A 23,728-nucleotide genomic window follows, 5' to 3' on the forward strand; every position below is an offset into this window, starting at 1 on the left:
AGAGAGATATGTTACTGCTTCATTCACTGAGGAACTCGCTGAGGAACAGTGTTTATACAACGGCTATACCAGCAATTTATCATCGTAGTCTTGTTCAGCAGGTCACACTCTGTTCAGCCTCTCTCTTGAGGATATAAATGGCCATATGAGGATTGCAGAGGTAAAAAGGAGTGGTTTAATGTAGGTCCCTGGTATTACTGCTTAGTTAAACACAGTAACACATATTTCAGAAACCTTCATAGCCATTTCATATACAATTTAAGCGCAGAGCAAAATTGCTTGCTACCCCCTGGTCTGTCTGTCTTCGTTGCTCCAGATCTGGATTAACGTTCCATGTGCCTGGGGGTGCCTGGGGGTGCCTAGGGCTCCACAGGACGGGGTAAACCATTCCTGAAGCCTGGGGGTGCCTGGGGGTGCCTGCGGGGTGCCTGGGGGTGCCTAGGGCTCCACAGGACGGGGTAAACCATTCCTGATGCCTGGGGGTGCCTGGGGGTGCCTGCGGGGTGCCTGCGGGGTGCCTGGGGCTCCACAGGACGGGGTAAACCATTCCTGATGCCTGGGGGTGCCTGGGGGTGCCTGGGGGTGCCTGGGGGTCCACAGGACGGGGTAAACCATTCCTGATGCCTGGGGGTGCCTGGGGGTGCCTGCGGGGTGCCTGGGGGTGCCTGCGGGGTGCCTGGGGGTGCCTGCGGGGTGCCTGGGGTGCCTGGGGCTCCACAGGACGGGGTAAACCATTCCTGATGCCTGGGGGTGCCTGGGGTGCCTGGGGGTGCCTGGGGGTGCCTGGGGGTGCCTAGGGCTCCACAGGACGGGGTAAACCATTCCTGATGCCTGGGGGTGCCTGGGGGTGCCTGCGGGGTGCCTGCGGGGTGCCTGGGGCTCCACAGGACGGGGTAAACCATTCCTGATGCCTGGGGGTGCCTGGGGGTGCCTGCGGGGTGCCTGGGGGTGCCTGCGGGGTGCCTGGGGGTGCCTGGGGCTCCACAGGACGGGGTAAACCATTCTTGATGCCAGGGGGCGCCTGGGGGTGCCTCCATGTTTCATGGTTTGTTTACACAGCAGCCGTCTCAACCTGCCAACAAGATGTAACACAGGTGGAGGATGAACCCACTCTGAACTGGTATTTGGTTTCCAATGGAGCTATTCAATTGGCTCAGATAAACTGGTTGTCACGTTCTGACCTTTATTTCCTTTGTTTTGTCATTATTTAGTATGGTCAGGGCGTGAGTCGGGGTGGGCAGTCTATGTTTGTTTTTCTATAATTTGGGTATTTTTATGTTTCGGCCAAGTATGGTTCTCAATCAGAGGCAGGTGTCATTAGTTGTCTCTGATTGAGAATCATACTTAGGTAGCCTGGGTTTCACTGTGTGTTTGTGGGTGATTGTTCCTGTCTCTGTGTTTGTTTTCACCAGATAGGCTGTTTAGGTTTTCTCACGTTTATTGTTTTTGTTAGTTTATTCATGTATAGTGTCTTTATTAAAGTACCATGAATAACCACCACGCTGCGTTTTGGTCCGCCTCTCCTTCACCTTAAGAAAACTATTGGCTCAGATAAACTGGTACTACGTTTCCCATGGAGCTATTCTATTGGCTCAGATAAACTGGTACTACGTTTCCCATGGGGGGAGTATTTATGTCTGTAATAAAGGCCTTTTGTGGGGGAAAAACAAATTCTGATTGGCTGGGCCTGGCTCCCCAGTGCATGGTCCTGGTTCCCCAGTGCATGGTCCTGGCTCCCCAGTGCATGGTCCTGGTTCCCCAGTGCATGGTCCTGGCTCCCCAGTGCATGGTCCTGGTTCCCCAGTGCATGGTCCTGGCTCCCCAGTGCATGGTCCTGGCTCCCCAGTGCATGGTCCTGGCTCCCCAGTGGATGGTCCTGGCTCCCCAGTGCATGGTCCTGGCTCCCCAGTGCATGGTCCTGGCTCCCCAGTGGATGGTCCTGGCTCCCCAGTGGATGGTCCTGGCTCCCCAGTGCATGGTCCTGGCTCCCCAGTGCATGGTCCTGGCTCCCCAGTGGATGGTCCTGGCTCCCCAGTGGATGGTCCTGGCTCCCCAGTGCATGGTCCTGGCTCCCCAGTGCATGGTCCTGGCTCCCCAGTGCATGGTCCTGGCTCCCCAGTGCATGGTCCTGGCTCCCCAGTGGATGGTCCTGGCTCCCCAGTGGCTGGGCCTGGCTCCCCAGTGCATGGTCCTGGTTCCCCAGTGCATGGTCCTGGCTCCCCAGTGCATGGTCCTGGTTCCCCAGTGCATGGTCCTGGTTCCCCAGTGCATGGTCCTGGCTCCCCAGTGCATGGTCCTGGCTCCCCAGTGCATGGTCCTGGTTCCCCAGTGCATGGTCCTGGCTCCCCAGTGCATGGTCCTGGTTCCCCAGTGCATGGTCCTGGCTCCCCAGTGCATGGTCCTGGCTCCCTAGTGCATGGTCCTGGCTCCCCAGTGCATGGTCCTGGCTCCCCAGTGCATGGTCCTGGCTCCCCAGTGCATGGTCCTGGCTCCCCAGTGCATGGTCCTGGCTCCCCAGTGCATGGTCCTGGCTCCCCAGTGCATGGTCCTGGCTCCCCAGTGGATGGTCCTGGCTCCCCAGTGCATGGTCCTGGCTCCCCAGTGCATGGTCCTGGTTCCCCAGTGCATGGTCCTGGCTCCCCAGTGCATGGTCCTGGCTCCCCAGTGCATGGTCCTGGCTCCCTAGTGCATGGTCCTGGCTCCCCAGTGCATGGTCCTGGCTCCCTAGTGCATGGTCCTGGCTCCCTAGTGCATGGTCCTGGCTCCCCAGTGCATGGTCCTGGCTCCCCAGTGCATGGTCCTGGCTCCCCAGTGCATGGTCCTGGCTCCTCAGTGCATGGTCCTGGCTCCCCAGTGCATGGTCCTGGCTCCCCAGTGCATGGTCCTGGCTCCCCAGTGCATGGTCCTGGCTCCCCAGTGGGCGTGTCCCTGCCCTTCCAAGCCCACCCATGGCTCCACCCCTACCCAGTCATGTAAAATCTATTGATTATGGCCTAATGAATTTATTTCAATTGACTGATATCCTTATTATGCACTGCAACTCAGTAAAACCTTTGAAATTGTTGCATGTTGCGTTCATATTTTTTATTCATATAACAACTGATGAAATTAAAGCGTTCTGTTTTATAGTTGTAGCACATACACACCACCTATAAAATGTATTCAACACTTTTGGTGTTTTTAAATCTTTATTTTTGTTTAATAATAACAGCGGTAACATAAACTAATGAAAATGCCATTATGTTATTTGAAGATTCTAATATTACCTAAGACCATCATAAACACAAACAAATGATTATTTTTTTGCGATAGCGTATATGAAATGCATTAATTACACTGTTAAAATGTTGCAGTCAGAATGATTGCTTTGAAGGGGGGAGGCGGGTGGGGTGGGGGGGGGGGTTCCCCCGAGGCCCAGCGATTTTAGTGTTGTGTCATTCTACTCCATATGAGCAGTCAAGTCATTGTTAAGCCAGTGGAATACTGAATTCATATACCGTACGTCTACTGTGTAAATAAAGAGTAGAGTCTTTAGTACAATACAATAAAGCAAGTTTATTGCCCACTCCATTGTTCAACGGTGTGACGACCCTCCCACTCTGTCTGCCATATTCTGTCTTTGTTCTTGTTTCCTGGTTAGGATGCCGGTGGGCGGAGTTGGGGAGGGTCGTCAGCTACATGGGAAACACCTGGGCCAGGTGTGTCCCAGGATAAATAGACCTCTTCCACATTCATGGAGGAGACTCTCTCCATGCAGACACCATTGTAGATTGAGTTGTGGTTCTTGGTGGCCTTTTGTTTGTTTGCATTGGCACCTTTCAATACCCTGCATTATCACATTCATGCATGCAAAACACTCACTTACACTACTGATTACTGATTACACACACCATTGTATATTTTCCTTAGTTGCTTTAGTTAATAAATATATATTTTGTTACTCCTTATCTCCACGTTGTCTCCCTTTGTTACGGGCTTTGAGCCGGTTCGTGACAAACGGAAATTAGTATTGTTTTATCCAACTCACAGGACACCGGACATACCAGACCTGGAAGAAGCACAGCACTATGTTCAGCCATGAACCAGCACCCATGGAGCAGGTTAGGGGTAAATGTCTGACAGGTTTAAGTGCTCTGTGAGTAGGCTATTAACGGTCTGCCTCGAGTGTATTCTCCACTTCGCAGGATTTTCTCTTACGTGTCATGGCTCGTGGCCAGACATCATACGCCAGTGGACCGTGAACTGTCTACCTATGGCATGAGATCAACAAACTATGGGAACTGTCTACCCATGGCATGAGATCAATAAACTATGGGAACTGTCTACCTATGGCATGAGATCAATAAACTATGGGAACTGTCTACCTATGGCATGAGATCAATAAACTATGTGAACTGTCTACCCATGGCATGAGATCAATCAACAAACTATGGGAACTGTCTACCTATGGCATGAGATCAACAAACTATGGGAACTGTCTACCTATGGCATGAGATCAACAAACTATGGGAACTGTCTACCTATGGCATGAGATCAATAAACTATGGGAACTGTCTACCTATGGCATGAGATCAATAAACTATGTGAACTGTCTACCCATGGCATGAGATCAATCAACAAACTATGGGAACTGTCTACCTATGGCATGAGATCAACAAACTATGGGAACTGTCTACCTATGGCATGAGATCAACAAACTATGGGAACTGTCTACCTATGGCATGAGATCAATCAACAAACTATGGGAACTGTCTACCTATGGCATGAGATCAACAAACTATGGGAACTGTCTACCTATGGCATGAGATCAATCAACAAACTATGGGAACTGTCTACCTATGGCATGAGATCAATAAACTATGTGAACTGTCTACCCATGGCATGAGATCAATAAACTATGTGAACTGTCTACCTATGGCATGAGATCAATAAACTATGTGAACTGTCTACCCATGGCATGAGATCAATAAACTATGTGAACTGTCTACGTATGGCATGAGATCAATAAACTATGTGAACTGTCTACCTATGGCATGAGATCAATAAACTATGTGAACTGTCTACCCATGGCATGAGATCAATAAACTATGTGAACTGTCTACCTATGGCATGAGATCAATAAACTATGTGAACTGTCTACCCATGGCATGAGATCAATAAACTATGTGAACTGTCTACGTATGGCATGAGATCAATAAACTATGTGAACTGTCTACCCATGGCATGAGATCAACAAACTATGTGAGCTGTCTACCCATGGCATGAGATCAATAAACTATGTGAACTGTCTACCTATGGCATGAGATCAACAAACTATGGGAACTGTCTACCTATGGCATGAGATCAATAAACTATGTGAACTGTCTACCCATGGCATGAGATCAACAAACTATGGGAACTGTCTACCTATGGCATGAGATCAACAAACTATGTGAACTGTCTACCTATGGCATGAGATCAACAAACTATGGGAACTGTCTACCTATGGCATGAGATCAATATACTATGTGAACTGTCTACCCATGGCATGAGATCAACAAACTATGTGAACTGTCTACCTATGGCATGAGATCAATAAACTATGTGAACTGTCTACCCATGGCATGAGATCAATCAACTATGGGAACTGTCTACCTATGGCATGAGATCAATAAACTATGTGAACTGTCTACCCATGGCATGAGATCAATAAACTATGGGAACTGTCTACCCATGGCATGAGATCAATAAACTATGGGAACTGTCTACCTATGGCATGAGATCAATAAACTAAGGGAACTGTCTACCTATGGCATGAGATCAATAAACTATGTGAACTGTCTACGTATGGCATGAGATCAATAAACTATGGGAACTGTCTACCCATGGCATGAGATCAACAAACTATGGGAACTGTCTACCTATGGCATGAGATCAATAAACTATGGGAACTGTCTACCTATGGCATGAGATCAATATACTATGGGAACTGTCTACCCATGGCATGAGATCAATAAACTATGGGAACTGTCTACCTATGGCATGAGATCAACAAACTATGTGAACTGTCTACCTATGGCATGAGATCAATAAACTATGTGAACTGTCTACCCATGGCATGAGATCAATAAACTATGTGAACTGTCTACCCATGGCATGAGATCAACAAACTATGTGAACTGTCTACCTATGGCATGAGATCAATAAACTATGTGAACTGTCTACGTATGGCATGAGATCAATAAACTATGTGAACTGTCTACCCATGGCATGAGATCAACAAACTATGTGAACTGTCTACCTATGGCATGAGATCAACAAACTATGGGAACTGTCTACCCATGGCATGAGATCAACAAACTATGTGAACTGTCTACCTATGGCATGAGATCAATAAACTATGTGAACTGTCTACCCATGGCATGAGATCAATAAACTATGTGAACTGTCTACCCATGGCATGAGATCAATAAACTATGTGAACTGTCTACCCATGGCATGAGATCAATAAACTATGTGAACTGTCTACCCATGGCATGAGATCAACAAACTATGGGAACTGTCTACCTATGGCATGAGATCAATCAACAAACTATGGGAACTGTCTACCTATGGCATGAGATCAACAAACTATGGGAACTGTCTACCTATGGCATGAGATCAATAAACTATGTGAACTGTCTACCTATGGCATGAGATCAATCAACAAACTATGGGAACTGTCTACCTATGGCATGAGATCAACAAACTATGGGAACTGTCTACCTATGGCATGAGATCAATAAACTATGGGAACTGTCTACCCATGGCATGAGATCAACAAACTATGTGAACTGTCTACCTATGGCATGAGATTAACAAACTATGGGAACTGTCTACCTATGGCATGAGATCAATAAACTATGTGAACTGTCTACCTATGGCATGAGATCAATAAACTATGTGAACTGTCTACGTATGGCATGAGATCAATAAACTATGTGAACTGTCTACCCATGGCATGAGATCAATAAACTATGGGAACTGTCTACCCATGGCATGAGATTAACAAACTATGGGAACTGTCTACCTATGGCATGAGATTAACAAACTATGGGAACTGTCTACCTATGGCATGAGATCAATAAACTATGTGAACTGTCTACGTATGGCATGAGATCAACAAACTATGTGAACTGTCTACCCATGGCATGAGATCAATAAACTATGGGAACTGTCTACCCATGGCATGAGATTAACAAACTATGGGAACTGTCTACCTATGGCATGAGATTAACAAACTATGGGAACTGTCTACCTATGGCATGAGATCAATAAACTATGTGAACTGTCTACGTATGGCATGAGATCAACAAACTATGTGAACTGTCTACCTATGGCATGAGATCAACAAAACCTCTGCATCAACCCTGGCATGCTGTCAATTAACTTCTGGGCCACATCCTGACTGATGGCAGCCCATTCTTGCATAATCAATGCTTGGAGTTTGTCAGAATTTGTGGGGTTTTGTTTGTCCACCCACCTCTTAGGGATTGACCACACATTCTCAATGGGATTAAGGTCTGGGGAGTTTCCCGGCCATGGCCTCAAAATATTGATGCTTTGTTCTGGATGCCCCAAACAATCGGAAAGGGGATTCATCAGAGAAATTGACTTTACCCCAGTCCTCAGCAGTCCAATCCCTGTACCTTTTGCAGAATATCAGTCTGTCCCTGATTTTTTCCTGGAGAGAAGTGGCTTCTTTGCTGCCCTTTTGGACACCAGGCCATCCTCCAAAAGTCTTTGCCTCACTCTGCGAAAAGATGCTCTCACACCTGCCATTCCTGAGCAAGCTCTGTACTGGTGGTGCCCCGATCCCACAGCTGAATCAACTTTAAAAGACGGTCCTAGCGCTTGCTGGACTTTCTTGGGAGCCCTGAAGCCTTCTTCACAACAATTGAACCGCTCTCCTTGAAGTTCTTGATGATCCGATAAATGGTTGATTTAGGTGCAATCTTACTGGCAGCAATAGCCTTGCCTGTGAAGCCCTTTTTGTGCAAAGCAATGATGACAGCACACGTTTCCTTGCAGGTAACCATGGTTGGCAGAGGAAGAAAAATGGTTCCAAGCACCACCCTCCTTTTGAAGCTTCCAGTCTGTTATTCAAACTCAATCAGCATGACAGAGTGATCACCAGCCTTGTCCTCGTCAAAACTCACACCTGTGTTAATGAGAGAACACTGACATGATGTCAGCAGGTCCTTTTGTGGCAGGGCTGAAATGCAGTGGAAATGTTCTTTGGGGATTCAGTTCATTTGCATGGCAAAGAGGGACTGCAATTAATTGCCATTTATATGATCACTCTTCATAAGATTCTGGAGTATATGCAAATAGCCATCATACAAACCGAGGCAGCAGACTTTGTGAAAATTCATATTTGTGCCATTCTCAAAACTTTTGGCCACAACAGTATATCAAGACTAGCAGTCTAGAACTGACTGAATCCATGTTGGCAATAGCTAAATTCTTCATGGGTCAGTCAGGAGCAACCCAGGGACCATTGCCGGTCCCCGGACCAGGGGTTGAGGTCTCACCAGGGGTTGAGGACTGTGTATTAGGCATTGGAAGTTGTTTGGAGCTCAACGGGCATACTGTTAAACTCAAACAGATGTGAACCTTAGTCTCAACATGAACCAAGACAGTTTAACCAATCAAATGCATTTTAAAAAGTTATTTTTTAAATCGGCCGTGGTTAAAGACTTGAACACCAATAACAACCCATTCAGTTTGATTGGCTGAGTAATGTTTGCAAAAACCAATCTGAAGCGTTTCCTTTTCAACTAAGCATTGATTGAGTCCTACACAGGTGCTATCAATGAGGTTTAACAATAATCCCCATGATTTTTTCTTCTTGCAATTTCCTAAGAAACATTTCCCTTTTGTGGCAAACAACCGACTTAACCACACTTACTGATGATGACTGCATTTCCCTGACAGACCAACACAGGACAAAACGGTGGTGTGAAATGCATCTCTATTTTCAGAGAGCCATGATTGTTTAAAAACAATATTTGTCTTATTCTTTAGGATTTCCTCCTCCAGAAGCTTCTCCATTCATCTCTTATATGATGTGAATCCACAACCAGGATAGTTCTTATAGATAAATAGATGGCTATTGCAATCGCACAATGACATGCATCCCCCCCCCATCAGTTATCACACGGCCACTGCAATTTACTTGTGAAAATGTCCTTATTATGTATATAATGACCAGAAGAAAGACGTTATAATGACACGTTGTCTACTCCTGTTTTTACCACTCTAGAATAACATGGCAGAAACAAGTATCTGGGGAATAAAAGCTGTAATTACTTTAATGACTACTTGTCCTACTTGTAAAGTTGATGCCTGGGCTGTATTGAGTTATATATAAGTCTCGGTTGGTCATAGACACAGAGAATAAGAGAGGAAGGCCCTCTGCCCCTAAACCTGTATCTCCCAGTCTCCACCCACCGCTAGGAAACCACTAAGATGTAGGGGTCAGTGATTGGTCATAGACACAGAGAGGCGGAGTCTGGCCCTAAAGGCGTCCTCATGCCTCCCAGCCGAAACAGTTCAGAAGAGTTGTGACACATTTTCTTCTTGAAGCAAGCTGAAGTTGGTTTGCCCGAAGTCTACGCCCCTTCATTGGTGATTGGTAACCCCTCTCCTGTACCCCCACATCTCACCTCTTCTCCATATCTTACCTCTTCTCCACATCTCACCTCTTCTCCACATCTCACCTCTTCTCCAAATCTCACCTCTTCTCCAAATCTCACCTCTTCTCCACATCTCACCTCTTCTACACATCTCACTTCTTCTACACATCTCACCTCCTCTACTCTGTTCCAATTCTCCAAATCTCATCTCCACATCTCACCTATTCTCCACATCTCACCTATTCTCCACATCTCACCTGTTCTCCACATCTCACCTCTTCTCCACATCTCACCTCTTCTCCACATCTCACCTATTCCACATATCTCACCTGTTCTCCACATCTCACCTATTCTCCACATCTCACCTGTTCTCCACATCTCACCTCTTCTCCACATCTCACCTCTTCTCCACATCTCAACTCTTCTCCACATCTCACCTCTTCTCCACATCTCACCTCTTCTCCAAATCTCACCTGTTCTCCACATCTCACCTATTCCACACATCTCACCTATTCTCCACATCTCACCTCTTCTACACATCTGTTCATATTCTCCACATCTCAACTATTCTCCACATCTCAACTATTCTCCACATCTCACATATTCTCCACATCTCACCTCTTCTCCAAATCTCACCTGTTCTCCACATCTCACCTATTCCACACATCTCACCTATTCTCCACATCTCACCTCTTCTACACATCTGTTCATATTCTCCACATCTCAACTATTCTCCACATCTCACCTATTCTCCACATCTCAACTATTCTCCACATCTCACATATTCTCCACATCTCACCACTTCTACACATCTGAACTATTCTCCACATCTCACCCATTCTCCACATTTCACCCATTCTCCATATCTCAACCCCTCTCCTCATCTCCAGTCCTCCTCTCCCCCCTCTCCAATCTCCACTCCTCTCCCCTCCCCCTCCTCTCCCTATCTCACCCCCTTCTTTCCCTCTACTCTCCACATCTACACTCCCCTCCCCCTCTCCTCCTCTCCTTTCCCCTCCCGCTCTCATGTACCCCCTCCTTCCGCATCTTACCCCCTCTCCCCATCTCCCCCTTCTCTCCTACTTACCCCATCTCTCCCCTCCTCTCTCAATCTCACAACCTCTCCCCTCCTCTCTCTACATCTTTATCCGCTCTTCCCTCCTCATCTCCTCATCCCACCATCTCATCGCCTCACCCCTTCTCTCCTCAACTCTCCCCTCCGCTCTCCACCTCTAGCAATCTCACCCCATCTCTCATTCTTCCCCATCCCTCTCCCCCTCTCCCTATTTCACCACCTCTCCTCTTCTATCCCCTCTCCTCTTCCCACTCCCCTTTCCTTTGTATCTTCACTCCTCTCCCCTCCGCCTTCCCTCTCTCCCTAACTATCTGTATCTCACTCCCTCTCTCCACGTCTCCCCATCTCACCCCTCTCCCTAACTATCTGTATCTCACTCCCTCTCTCCACCTCTCCCCCTGTCCTCAGCTCTCCTATCTCCCTCTCTCCCCCTTATTCCCTCCTCTCCCTTCCCCCTCTCCTCCTCTCTCCCGCTCTCCCTTCCCCCTCTCCTCCTCTCTCCCCCTCTCCGCTCCACCTCTCCTAATCTCTACTCTCTCTCCCCTCCCCATCTCCTAATCGCCCCTCCTCTCTCCCCCTCTCCCTTCCCCCTCTCCTCCTCTCTCCCGCTCTCCGCTCCACCTCTCCTAATCTCTACTCTCTCTCCCCTCCCCATCTCCTCCTCTCTCCCCCTCTCCGCTCCACCTCTCCTAATCTCTCCCCCTCTCCCTTCCCCCTCTCCTCCTCTCTCCCCCTCTCCTCTCCACCTCTCCTAATCTCTACTCTCTCTCCCCTCCCCTCCCCATCTCCTAATCGCCCTCTCCCTTCCCCATCTCCTCCTCTCTCCCCTCTCCGCTCCACCTCTCCTAATCTCTCCCCTCCCTCCCTCCCTCCCCATCTCCTAATCTTCCCCTCATCTCTCCCCCTCCACCTCTCCTTCCCTCTCTCCTCCTCTCTCCCTCTCCCCCTCTCCGCTCCACCTCTCCTAATCTCTCCTCTCCCTCCCCCTCCCCATCTCCTAATCGCCCCTCATCTCTCCCCCTCTCCCTTCCCCCTCTCCTCCTCTCTCCCCCTCTCCGCTCCACCTCTCCCAATCTCTACTCTCTCTCCCCTCCCCATCTCCTAATCGCCCCTCCTCTCTCCCCATCTACACTCCTTTCCTCCTCTCCCCTCCTCACCCCCTCTGCCCTACTCTCTCCCCATATCTCCCCTCCCCTCCTCACACCCTCTCGCTTTCCCCTCCTCACCCCCTCTCCCCATATCTCCCCTCCCCTCCTCACCCCCTCTCCCTTACTCTCACCCCGTCTCTCCCCCCATCTCCACATCTCAACCCCCCTAGGAGAACATTTCCCAGGGTAGCGAAGCATGACTGCTGCCTCTGCTCCTAACCCAACCATGCTGTGATACAGAACCTAGTCTAGCATGCTGTTAAACAGCTCCTGGGCTGCGTTCCACATGATACCCTAGTATCATATATAGTACACTACTTTTGACAAGACCCCTGTGGGTCATAGTTCTAAAGTGTGCACTACAATAGGGAATAGGGTGCCGTTTAGGACACATCCCTGGAGGAACAACACAGCCAGGCAATTTGAGTTTTGTGATGACCAAATGGATGATTGTGGTAATGTATGGGCAGACAGTCACATCAGATAATATGGAACGTGGGAGATGATTGGTAAAACACATTTGAAAATATCCCTACAGCTACTTCCACATGAGCTACCATGTTACACATGGTCTGACTGCAGGACCATGTCAGTTGATTTCAATCTAACTTTATAATGGATAAAATAATGAGATTGAAAAATGCATTTAATTGTACTGTTTCAAACTAACCAGGAAAATCAGTGGTGGGATTATTTTTTTAAAACTTAGTTTGTATAAGGAATCACTGTGTTTAAACATCGCCCTGTTTAGGAATCACTGTGTTTAAACATCGCCCTGTTTAGGAATCACTGTGTTTAAACATCGCCCTGTTTAGGAATCACTGTGTTTAAACATCGCCCTGTTTAGGAATCACCATGTCTAGGAATCACTGTGTTTAAACATCGCCCTGTTTAGGAATCACTGTGTTTAAACATCGCCCTGTTTAGGAATCACCATGTCTAGGAATCACTGTGTTTAAACATCGCCCTGTTTAGGAATCACCATGTCTAGGAATCACTGTGTTTAAACATCGCCCTGTTTAGGAATCACCATGTTTAGGAATCACCATGTTTAGGAATCACCATGTTCAGGAATCACCATGTTTAGGAATCATCATGTTTAGGAATCACCATGTCTAGGAATCACCATGTTCAGGAATCACCATGTTTAGGAATCACATTGTTCAGGAATCACCATGTTTAGGAATCACCATGTTTAGGAATCACCATGTTTAGGAATCACCATGTCTAGGAATCACCATGTTCAGGAATCACCATGTTTAGGAATCACATTGTTTAGGAATCACCATGTTTAGGAATCACCATGTTCAGGAATCACCATGTTTAGGAATCACCATGTTTAGGAATCACCATGTTTAGGAATCACCATGTTTAGGAATCACAATGTTTAGGAATCACCATGTCTAGGAATCACCATGTTTAGGAATCACCATGTTTAGGAATCACCATGTTTAGGAATCACCATGTCTAGGAATCACCATGTTCAGGAATCACCATGTTTAGGAATCACATTGTTTAGGAATCACCATGTTTAGGAATCTCCATATTCAGGAATCACCATGTTTAGGAATCACCACGTTTACCCAAAGCACAAGTACAGTCCAAAAACAACCCTGACATTGCGTAAAATGTTGTAAGTGAGACATGAATGTATCCTAGATCACTCCACTGCTGTTAACAAACAGTTTCCACACAATCTTCATGGAAACACACAGAGAAGATACAGACAAAAAACAATGACTACTATAACTCACTATAACACCCATATAACACACAATGACTACTGTAACACCAATATAACACACAATGACTACTGTAACTCACTGTAACACCCATATAACACACAATGACTACTGTAACACCAATATAACACACAATGACTACTGTAACTCACTGTAACACCCATATATCACACAATGACTACTGTAACACCAATATAACACACAATGACTACTGTAACTCACTGTAACACCCATATAACACACAATGACTACTATAACTAAATATAACACACAATGACTACTATAACTCACTATAACACCCATATAACACACAATGACTACTGTAACACCCACATAACACACAATGACTACTATAACTAAATATAACACACAATGACTACTATAACTAAATATAACACACAATGACTACTATAACTCACTATAACACCCATACAACACACAATGACTACTATAACACAAATATAACACACAATGACTACTATAACACAAATATAACACACAATGACTACTATAACACCCATATAACACACACTGACTACTGTAACTCACTATAACACACAATGACTACTGTAACTCACTATAACACCCATATAACACACACTGACTACTGTAACACCCATATAACACACAATGACTACTGTAACTCACTATAACACCCATATAACACACACTGACTACTGTAACACCCATATAACACACAATGACTACTATAACTCATTGTAACACCCATATAACACACAACGACTACTATAACTCACTACAACACCCATATAACACACAATGACTACTATAACTCACTGTAACACCCGTACAACACACAATACAATGACTAACAGGCTTACCAAAACTGTTCTTCACATCTCTCCTTAGACCACACAGCATGGCTACAGTACAGTGACTGCTGTGTTCTCAGAGCATCCAAATGAATCAGTAGCCAGTACAGCTGTGTCCCAGTCACTGTGTTCTCAGATTATTTCAGTTGTATAAACCAGAGTTTGTCTACAGAGCACACTGCAGGATTCAGTAGGATCCCAGTCACTGTGCTCCTAGACTCAGACCATCCAGCTTTATCCAGGAATTGAAGCAGGGTTAGCTGTACCATACAGCAGAGGTCCATTTGATGTTCAGATAGACAGCATTGCTGTGCAGTTCCAGACACCCACACCTCTCTCTATATCTGTCTCTCTCTGTCTCTCTCTATAGATCTCTTTCTCTCTCTCTCTGTCTCTCTCTCTCTGTGTCTCTGTCTCTCTATAGATCTCTTTCTCTCCCTCTCTCTCGGTCTCTCTCTCTATATCTGTCTCTCTCTATAGATATCTTTCTCTCTCTCTCTCTGTCTCTCTCTATAGATATCTTTCTCCCTCTCTCTCTGTCTCTCTCTCTCTGTGTCTCTGTCTCTCTATAGATCTCTTTCTCTTTCTCTCTCTTTCTCTCCCTCTCTCTATATCTGTCTCTCTCTATAGATCTCTTTCTCTCTCTCTCTGTCTCTCTCTCTCTCTCTCTCTCTATAGATCTCTTTCTCTCTCTCTCTCTCTGTCTCAGTCTCTCCCTATATCTGTCTCTGTCTCTCTCTATAGATCTCTTTCTCTCTCTGTCTCTCTCTCTCTCTGTCTCTCTCTCTCTCTGTCTCTGTCTCTCTCTCTCCCTCTCTGTCTCTGACCATACCATTCACCTGGCAGTAGTCCTGCTGCTGTGTTTGCACCACATCATCCAGTATCTTCTCCTCCCATGGACTGGAGCAGATTTATTCTCTCTCTTCACAGATTTATGTCTGTCTTCAAGTGACATACACGCCTCTCTCTTTCTCTCCCTCTCCCTCTCCCTCTCTCTCTCTCTCTCTCAAACACACACAACATTCTGAAGTAGCTCCTTCACACTCACACCCTGATTGGATTCAAGCAGCGAATCTAAAAATGCTCCACTGCCTCTGCCACAGAAAGATATGACCAGACTGAGCAGTGTCTTCAACTGTTATCTAGCCTCAGGCTGGATGGCAGCCTGAACTCTCTCATCACTTCAGTCTGGTCACTTGGTCTTGATCTTCAGTGCTAATGTTTCCAGCCACCCTCTGTAACAGTAATTGTTAACAATTCGCTGTGTGTTACAGGAACAGACCCAGTGTCTGTCAACTCTTCACCTTTAGTCATTATAGTTATAGATTCATGCAAATACTGTGTCTATCTCAAAGCTGGCCTATAATTAACTTGAGGTCTATATTTCCTTACAAATCCCAAAAGAGAGAACAGAGGTCTCAGTCCCCATTCACCCACTCATCTCCCTCTCTTTCCTCTCTCTCTCTATCTCTCTCTCTCCCTCCCTCAGTCCCCCTTCACCCACTCATATCCCTCTCTTTCCTCTCTCTCTCTCTCTCTCCCTCCCTCAGTCCCCCTTCACCCACTCATCTCCCTCTCTCTTTTTCTCTCTCCACCACTCATCCCTCTCTCCCTCTTGCCCTGACATCCAGTCCCCATCCCTGTCCCCATCTCCTGCCCCATCTCTGTCTCCATCCAGGCCTGATCTCACCCCGCCCCATCCAGTCCCCATTCAGGCTCTACCCCATGCTCCATCCCTGTCCCCATCCAGGCCCCAGTCCCCAACCCCTGCTCCATCCCTGTCCCCATCCAGTCCCCAGTCCCCACCCCCTGCTCCATCCCTGTCCCCATCCAGTCCCCAGTCCCCACCCCCTGCTCCATTCCTGTCCCCACCCAGTCCCCAGTCCCTACCCCCTGCTCCATCCATGTCCCCACACAGTCCCCAGTCATCAGTCCCTACCCGATGCTCCACCCCTGTCACCACCCAGTCCCTACCCCCAGCTCCATCCCTGTCCCCACCCAGTCCCCACCCCCTGCTCCATCCAGTCCCCACCCCCTGCTCCATCCCTGTCCCCACCCAGTTCCCAGTACCTACCCCCTGCTCCATCCCTGTCCCCATCCAGTCCCCAGTCCCTACCCCCTGCTCCATCCCTGTCCCCATCCAGTCCCCAGTCCCTACCCCCTGCTCCATCCCTGTCCCTACCCCCTGCTCCATCCCTGTCCCCACCCAGTCCCTACCCCCAGCTCCATCCCTGTCCCCATCCAGTCCCCACCCCCTGCTCCATTCCTGTCCCCACCCAGTCCCCAGTCCCTACCCCCTGCTCCATCCATGTCCCCACCCAGTCCCCAGTCATCAGTCCCTACCCCATGCTCCATCCCTGTCCCCACCCAGTCCCTACCCCCAGCTCCATCCCTGTCCCCATCCAGTCCCCACCCCCTGCTCCATCCCTGTCCCCACCCAGTCCCTACCCCCAGCTCCATCCCTGTCCCCATCCAGTCCCCACCCCCTGCTCCATCCCTGTCCCCACCCAGTCCCCACCCCCTGCTCCATCCAGTCCCCACCCCCTGCTCCATCCCTGTCCCCACCCAGTTCCCAGTACCTACCCCCTGCTCCATCCCTGTCCCCATCCAGTCCCCAGTCCCTACCCCCTGCTCCATCCCTGTCCCCATCCAGTCCCCAGTCCCTACCCCCTGCTCCATCTCTGTCCCTACCCCCTGCTCCATCCCCGTCCCCATCCAGTCCCCACCCCCTGCTCCATCCCTGTCCCCACCCAGTCCCCAGTCCCTACCCCATGCTCCATCCCTGTCCCCACCCAGTTCCCAGTCCCTACCCCTTGTCCCCATCCAGTCCCTACCCCCTGCTCCATCCCTGTCCCCATCCAGTCCCTACCCCCTGCTCCATCCCTGTCCCCACCCAGTCCCCACCCCCATGCTCCATCCCTGTCCCCACCCAGTTCCCAGTCCCTACCCCTTGTCCCCATCCAGTCCCTACCCCCTGCTCCATCCCTGTCCCCATCCAGTCCCTACCCCCTGCTCCATCCCTGTCCCCATCCAGCCCCTACCCCCTGCTCCATCCCTGTCCCCACCCAGTTCCCAGTCCCTACCCCCTGCTCCATCCCTGTCCCCATCCCCAGTCCCTACCCCCTGCTCCATCCCTGTCCCCATCCAGTCCCTACACCATGCTCCATCCCTGTCCCCACCCAGTTCCCAGTCCCTACCCCCTGCTCCATCCCTGTCCCCATCCAGTCCCTACCCCCTGCTCCATCCCTGTCCCCATCCAGTCCCTACCCCCTGCTCAAGCCCTGTCCCCATCCAGGCCCTACCCCCTGCTCCATCCCTGTCCCCATCCAGTCCCTACCCCCTGCTCCATGCCTGTCCCCACCCAGTCCCTACCCCCTGCTCCATCCCTGTCCCCATCCAGTCCCTACCCCCTGCTCCATCCCTGTCCCCACCCAGTCCCTACCCCCTGCTCCATCCCTGTCCCCATCCAGTCCCTACCCCCTGCTCCATCCCTGTCCCCACCCAGCCAGGAGTAATGCATAACAGCCTGCAGAAGGCCACACACATGGTAGTCTCCCGTCTCTGCTTACACAACCTTCAAGTCAGTCATCAATGAGGGTGAGCTCTTTAAAAATACTACAAGCTATTTGGATCATGTAAGCGCTCTACTATAAACGACAGTGGAGCTCAGTTGAACTGTCATAGGTTGATGATCTAGCTACAGTACCGATGTTAGCTTACACACCTTTACTTCTTAGAAAATACATTCTGCACCGGTACAATGATTTATTTGTTAGGAATTGTTAATGAGTGCAAACGGCATTCTATCCCCTATATAGTGCATTACTTTTGATCAGAGCCTTATGGGTGTGCACTACATAGGGAATAGCATGCCATTTGGGATACACACTAGGCCTACAGGACCCAGGAGAAACAACCACTGTTACACATAATCATTCAAGATGACTAAGACACACAGCACAGGCCATTTGCTGCAAAAATAAATAAATAAATAAATAAGCTTGAAAATAACAACACAATTTAAAAAAAAAATGAAAATAGATAAAACTACCTAGCAAGGTGGCGACGTGTCATTAAAGACAGTCGTAATGACGCCATGACAACCACGTTTGTCCACCGGGGAGTTCTGCCTTCCCTCTCAAATACCAGAGTAGTTCCACGTATCAGAAGATTATTCCTTGGATGACTCACTGAAGCCATCTATCAAAACCAGGGGAAACAGAGAGCACAGGGAGTAATGTAGGTGAAAGACATTCACCATAATTAACCTCACATTATACAAGAAGGCACCAAAAGACACGTTTACCCTGTTTCTCGCTACCAGCTAACTTCATAGTATCATTAAATGATTTCTAGTAATTATTCCCTACAGCGGAAAATCACTTTGGGATATTTGATCGACGGTCACCAGAAATTCAGATGCAGTCAATCACAGTGCAATCCGTTTTGTCACCGAAGCCCCATATACTACCCACCATTGCGACCTGTACGCTCTCGTTGGCTGGCCCTCGCTTCATACTCGTCGCCAAATCCACTGGCTCCATGTCATCTACAAGACCCTGCTAGGTAAAGTCCGCCCTTATCTCAGCTCGCTGGTCACCATAGCATCTCCCACTTGTAGCACACGCTCCAGCAGGTAAATCTCTCTAGTCACCCCCAAAACCAATTCTTTCTTTGGCTGCCTCTCCTTCCAGTTCTCTGCTGCCAATAACTGGAACGAACTACAAAAAGCACTGAAACTGGAAACACTTATCTCCCTCACTAGCTTTAAGCACCAACTGTCAGAGCAGCTCACAGATTACTGCACCTGTACATAGCCCACCTATAATTTAGCCCAAACAACTACCTCTTTCCCTACTGTATTTAATTTATTTATTTTGCTCCTTTGCACCCCATTATTTTTATTTCTACCATTCCAGTGTTTTACTTGCTATATTGTATTTACTTCTCCACCATGGCCTTTTTTGCCTTTACCTCCCTTATCTCACCTCATTTGCTCACATCGTATATAGACTTGTTTATACTGTATTATTGACTGTATGTTTGTTTTCCTCCATGTGTAACTCTGTGTCGTTGTATGTGTCGAACTGCTTTGCTTTATCTTGGCCAGGTCGCAATTGTAAATGAGAACTTGTTCTCAACTGGCCTACCTGGTTAAATAAAGGTGTTCTCAACTAGCCTACCTGGTTAAATAAAGGTGAAATAAAATAAATAAATAAATTCGACTAGAAAATTCTACTTCCGGGCGAGTCTCTATCTGCTGTCTCCTGAAGTCCAACGATCAGCTCATTCTTTTTTGTTGATGTTTGAGGATAGAAGTAATTCCACCAGGGCCCTCACCTCCTCCCTGTAGGCTCTCTCATCGTTGTTGGTAATCAGGCCTACCACATCAAGCAAACTTGATGACTGAGTTGGAGACGTGCGTGGCCACACAGTCATGGGTGAACAGGGAGCAGAGGAGGGGGCTGAGCATGCACCCCTGTGGGGCCCCCATGTTGAGGATCAGCGGGGCGGAGGTGTTTTTGCCTAAGCTAGCCAGCTATAGCTCGCTAGGCTAATTGAGGCCACATACCAACCCCTTTCAGCTGAAACAGCAGCCTACCTGTTGGTTGCTCGTTGTAGCCTACTCCTTCTCATTTTGCTCACTTTCAATTCCCATCATTTTATCAAATCAAATCAAATTGTATTTACAAAGCCCTTCTTACATCAGCTGATATCTCAAAGTGCTGTAAAACCCCAAACAGCAACCAATGCAGGTGTAGAAGCACGGTGGCTAGGAAAAACTCCCTAGAAAGGCCAGAACCTAGGAAGAAACCTAGAGAGGAACCAGGCTATAAGGGGTGGCCAGTCCTCTTCTGGCTGTGCCGGGTGGAGATTATAACAGAACATGGCCAAGATGTTCAAATGTTCATAGGTGACCAGCAGGGTCAGATAATAATAATAATTACAGTGGATGTCGAGGGTGCATTCCATCTTGCATTGCATTGCAAAGGTGAACCCTCACTTCACTTGCTACACATTGAGCCTATTGTCCAGTTGCATTTCGATTGCCCAACATAAACAACAAGCTACACACGTGAAGGCTACCGGTCTCCTACCAGACTTTTTTATGGGGCGCACCATGCATGTTATAAAAACTACATTGAAAAGTGTGTTGTTTTATTAAATTAATTTTTTGAAATGTCGTGGTATATCCTTGTATGTAACGATGTCGCATGGAGAAGCCTTTTCAGTGGTAAAGGATAAACAAATGGATACTCACAAGTATTTGAATAACCCTAGTGTCACGACTTCTGCCGAAGTCGTTGCCTCTCCTTGTTCGGGCGGTGCTCGGCTTTCGACGTCACCGGTCTTCTAGCCATCATTGATCCATTTTTCATTTTCCATTGGTTTTGTCTTGTCTTCCCACACACCTGTTTTCAATCCCATTCATTAACTGTTGTGTATTTAACCCTCGGTTTCCCCTCATGTCTTTGTCAGAGATTGTTGATTGTCAGTGTAGTGTTTTTTGTACAGGAGCGCGACGGGTCTTCGTACCCATATTTGTTTATATTCATCTTTCTATTTAGTGTTATGGAGCATGTTACTCGGACATTATTAAAAGACTCCATTTTACACTCCGTTTGACTCTCCTGCGCCTGACTTCCCTGCCACCTATACACATATCTCTGACACCTAGTTTTATATATATATAGTTATATATATATATATATCCCTAGTTGAAGTCTGAGCTGTAGTTGATGAACAGCAGTCACACATAGTGTCCAGGTGGGACAGTGTGCAGAGCAATGGGAGATTCCGTCATCCGTGGACCTATTGGGGCGGTATGCAAATTGTAGTGGGTCTAGGGTGTTGGCTAATCCTTAACTAGTCTCTCAAAGCAGTTCATGATGACAGAAGTGAGTGCTACGGGGCGATAGCCATTTAGTTCAGTTACCTTAGCTTTTCTTGGGTACAGGAACAATGATGGACATCTCGAAGCACGTCGGGACAACAGACTGGGATAGGGAGAGGTTGAATATGTTGGAAAACATGCTCTGAGGATGCCAAAAGGGGGACAATTCTACATTAATGTGGATGCTACCGTGATTAAAGATGATCCTGAATGAATTGTGAATAATGATTAGTGACAAAGTCACAGAGGGTCAAAGAACCATCCTCTAATACATGCTAACGTCCCCTGTCATTGGTAACGGTGAGAGGTAAGCATGTCTTGGGCATATGATCTTTGACCCTCTGTATGTTTCTCACTCATTATAATTCTCGATTCATTCACAATTATCCGTAGTCATGGTAGCATACACTTAAGGTAGAAGTGTTTAGAAACATACAGTTGAAGTCGGAAGTTTACATACACCTAGGTTGGAGTCATTAAAATGTGTTTTTCAACCACACCACACATTTCTTGTTAACAAACTATAGTTTTGGCAAGTCGGTTAGGACATCTACTTTGTGCATGACACTAGTAATTTTCCAATAATTGCTTACAGACAAATGATTTCACATATAATTCACTGTATCACAATTCCAATGGGTCAGAAGTTTACATACACTAAGTTGACTGTGCCTTTAAACAGCTTGGAAAATTCCAGGAAATTATGTCATGGCTTTAGAAGCTTCTGATAGGCTAATTGACATCATTTGAGTCGATTGGAGGTGTACCTGTAGATGTATTTCAAGGCCTAACTTCAAACTCAGTGCCTCTTTGCTTGACATCATGGGAAGATCAAAAGATATCAGCCACGACCTCAGAAAAAGAATTGTAGACCTCCACAAGTCTGGTTCATCCTTGGAAGCAATTTCCACGTTCCACGTTCATCTGTACAAACAATAGTACGCAAGCATAAACACCATGGGACCACGCAGCCATCACACCGCTCAGGAAGGAGACACGTTCTGTCTCCTAGAGATGAACGTACTTTGGTGCGAAAAGTGCAAATCAATCCCAGAACACCAGCAAAGGACCTTGTGAAGATGCTGGAGGAAACATGTACAAAAGTATCTATATCCACAGTAAAATGAGTCCTATATCGACATAACAAGGAAGGAAGAAGGCACTACTCCAAAACCTCCATAAAAAAGCCAGACTACAGTTTGCAACTGCACATGGGGACAAAGATCGTACTTTTTGGAGAAATGTCCTCTGGTCTGATGAAACAAAAATAGAACTGTTTGGCCATAATGACCATCGTTATGTTTGGAGGAAAAAGGGGTAGGCTTGCAAGCCGAAGAACACCATCCCAACCGTGAAGCACGGGGGTGGCAGCATCATGCTGTGGGGGTGCTTTGCTGCAGGAGGGACTGGTGCATTTCACAAAATAGATGGCATCATGAGGACGGAAAATTATATGGATATATTGAAGCAACATCTCAAGACATCAGTCAGGAAGTTAAAGTTGATTGCAAATGGGTCTTCCAAACAGACAATAACCCCAAGCATACTTCCAAAGTTGTGGAAAAATGGCTTAAGGACAACAAAGTCAAGGTATTGGAGTGGCCATCACAGAGCCCTGACCTTAATCCTATAGAAAATTCGTGGGCAGAACTGAAAAGGCGTGTGTGAGCAAGGAGGCCTACAAACCTGACTCAGTTACACCAGCTCTGTCAGGAGGAATGGGCCAAAACTTCCCACTTATTGTGGGAAGCTTGTGGAAGGCTACCTGAAATGTTTGACAAGTTAAGCAATTCAAAGGCAATGCTACCAAATATGAATTGAGTGTTTGTAAACTTCTGACCCACTGGGAATGTGATGAAAGAAATAAAAGCTGAAATAAATTATTCTGACATTTCACATTCTTAAAATAAAGCGGTGATCCTTACTGTCCTAAGACAGGGATTTTTACTAGGATTAAATGTCAGGAATTGTGAAAAACTGAGTGTAAATGTATTTGGTCAAGGTGTATGTAAACTTCTGACTCTACTCCATTCTTATTTAAAATAAAAGTGACTCCAAAATGAAAGTACATTATGTGCCATTTATTTGTATTTGAAACACAACAGAAATTGAACTGCACATGCACAAGTTTGTAGTGCTAGGAATATGGGACTAAATACTCAACTTTTGACTACTTTATTTAGAGGAATATTTAGGGGTGTCAATTTTCACTTCAAACTTTTTGAGACTTTTTTAAATTACTTGTTTGACAAGATCTCTTTCTCTGAGAAACTAATATTATAAAATAACATAATTTATACAGTCAGGTCATCTTTATTAAGGGTGTGAATAACACAGAATGTGACATTTTGGACACACCTTCTCATTCAAGGGTTTTTC

The 23,728-nt window shown here is 46.9% G+C and overlaps 2 protein-coding genes across 2 annotated transcripts; one reads left to right on the forward strand and one right to left on the reverse strand.

The window, feature by feature from the left end:
• Positions 1 to 359: 359 nt before the first annotated feature.
• Positions 360 to 1,037, reverse strand: LOC135530151 (basic salivary proline-rich protein 1-like). The gene has a single exon (XM_064958530.1). It carries the CDS (start codon positions 1,035 to 1,037, stop codon positions 360 to 362), a length of 678 nt encoding a protein of 225 aa, XP_064814602.1.
• Positions 1,038 to 2,752: 1,715 nt separating this feature from the next.
• LOC135530161 (uncharacterized) lies at positions 2,753 to 18,049 on the forward strand. The gene is made up of 2 exons (XM_064958538.1): positions 2,753 to 2,972; positions 16,170 to 18,049. Exons 1-2 carry the CDS (start codon positions 2,753 to 2,755, stop codon positions 18,047 to 18,049), a joined length of 2,100 nt encoding a protein of 699 aa, XP_064814610.1.
• Positions 18,050 to 23,728: the final 5,679 nt, after the last annotated feature.

This window comes from Oncorhynchus masou, chromosome 5 (genome assembly GCF_036934945.1).
Source record: "Oncorhynchus masou masou isolate Uvic2021 chromosome 5, UVic_Omas_1.1, whole genome shotgun sequence".
Classification (NCBI taxonomy): Eukaryota; Metazoa; Chordata; class Actinopteri; order Salmoniformes; family Salmonidae; genus Oncorhynchus; species Oncorhynchus masou.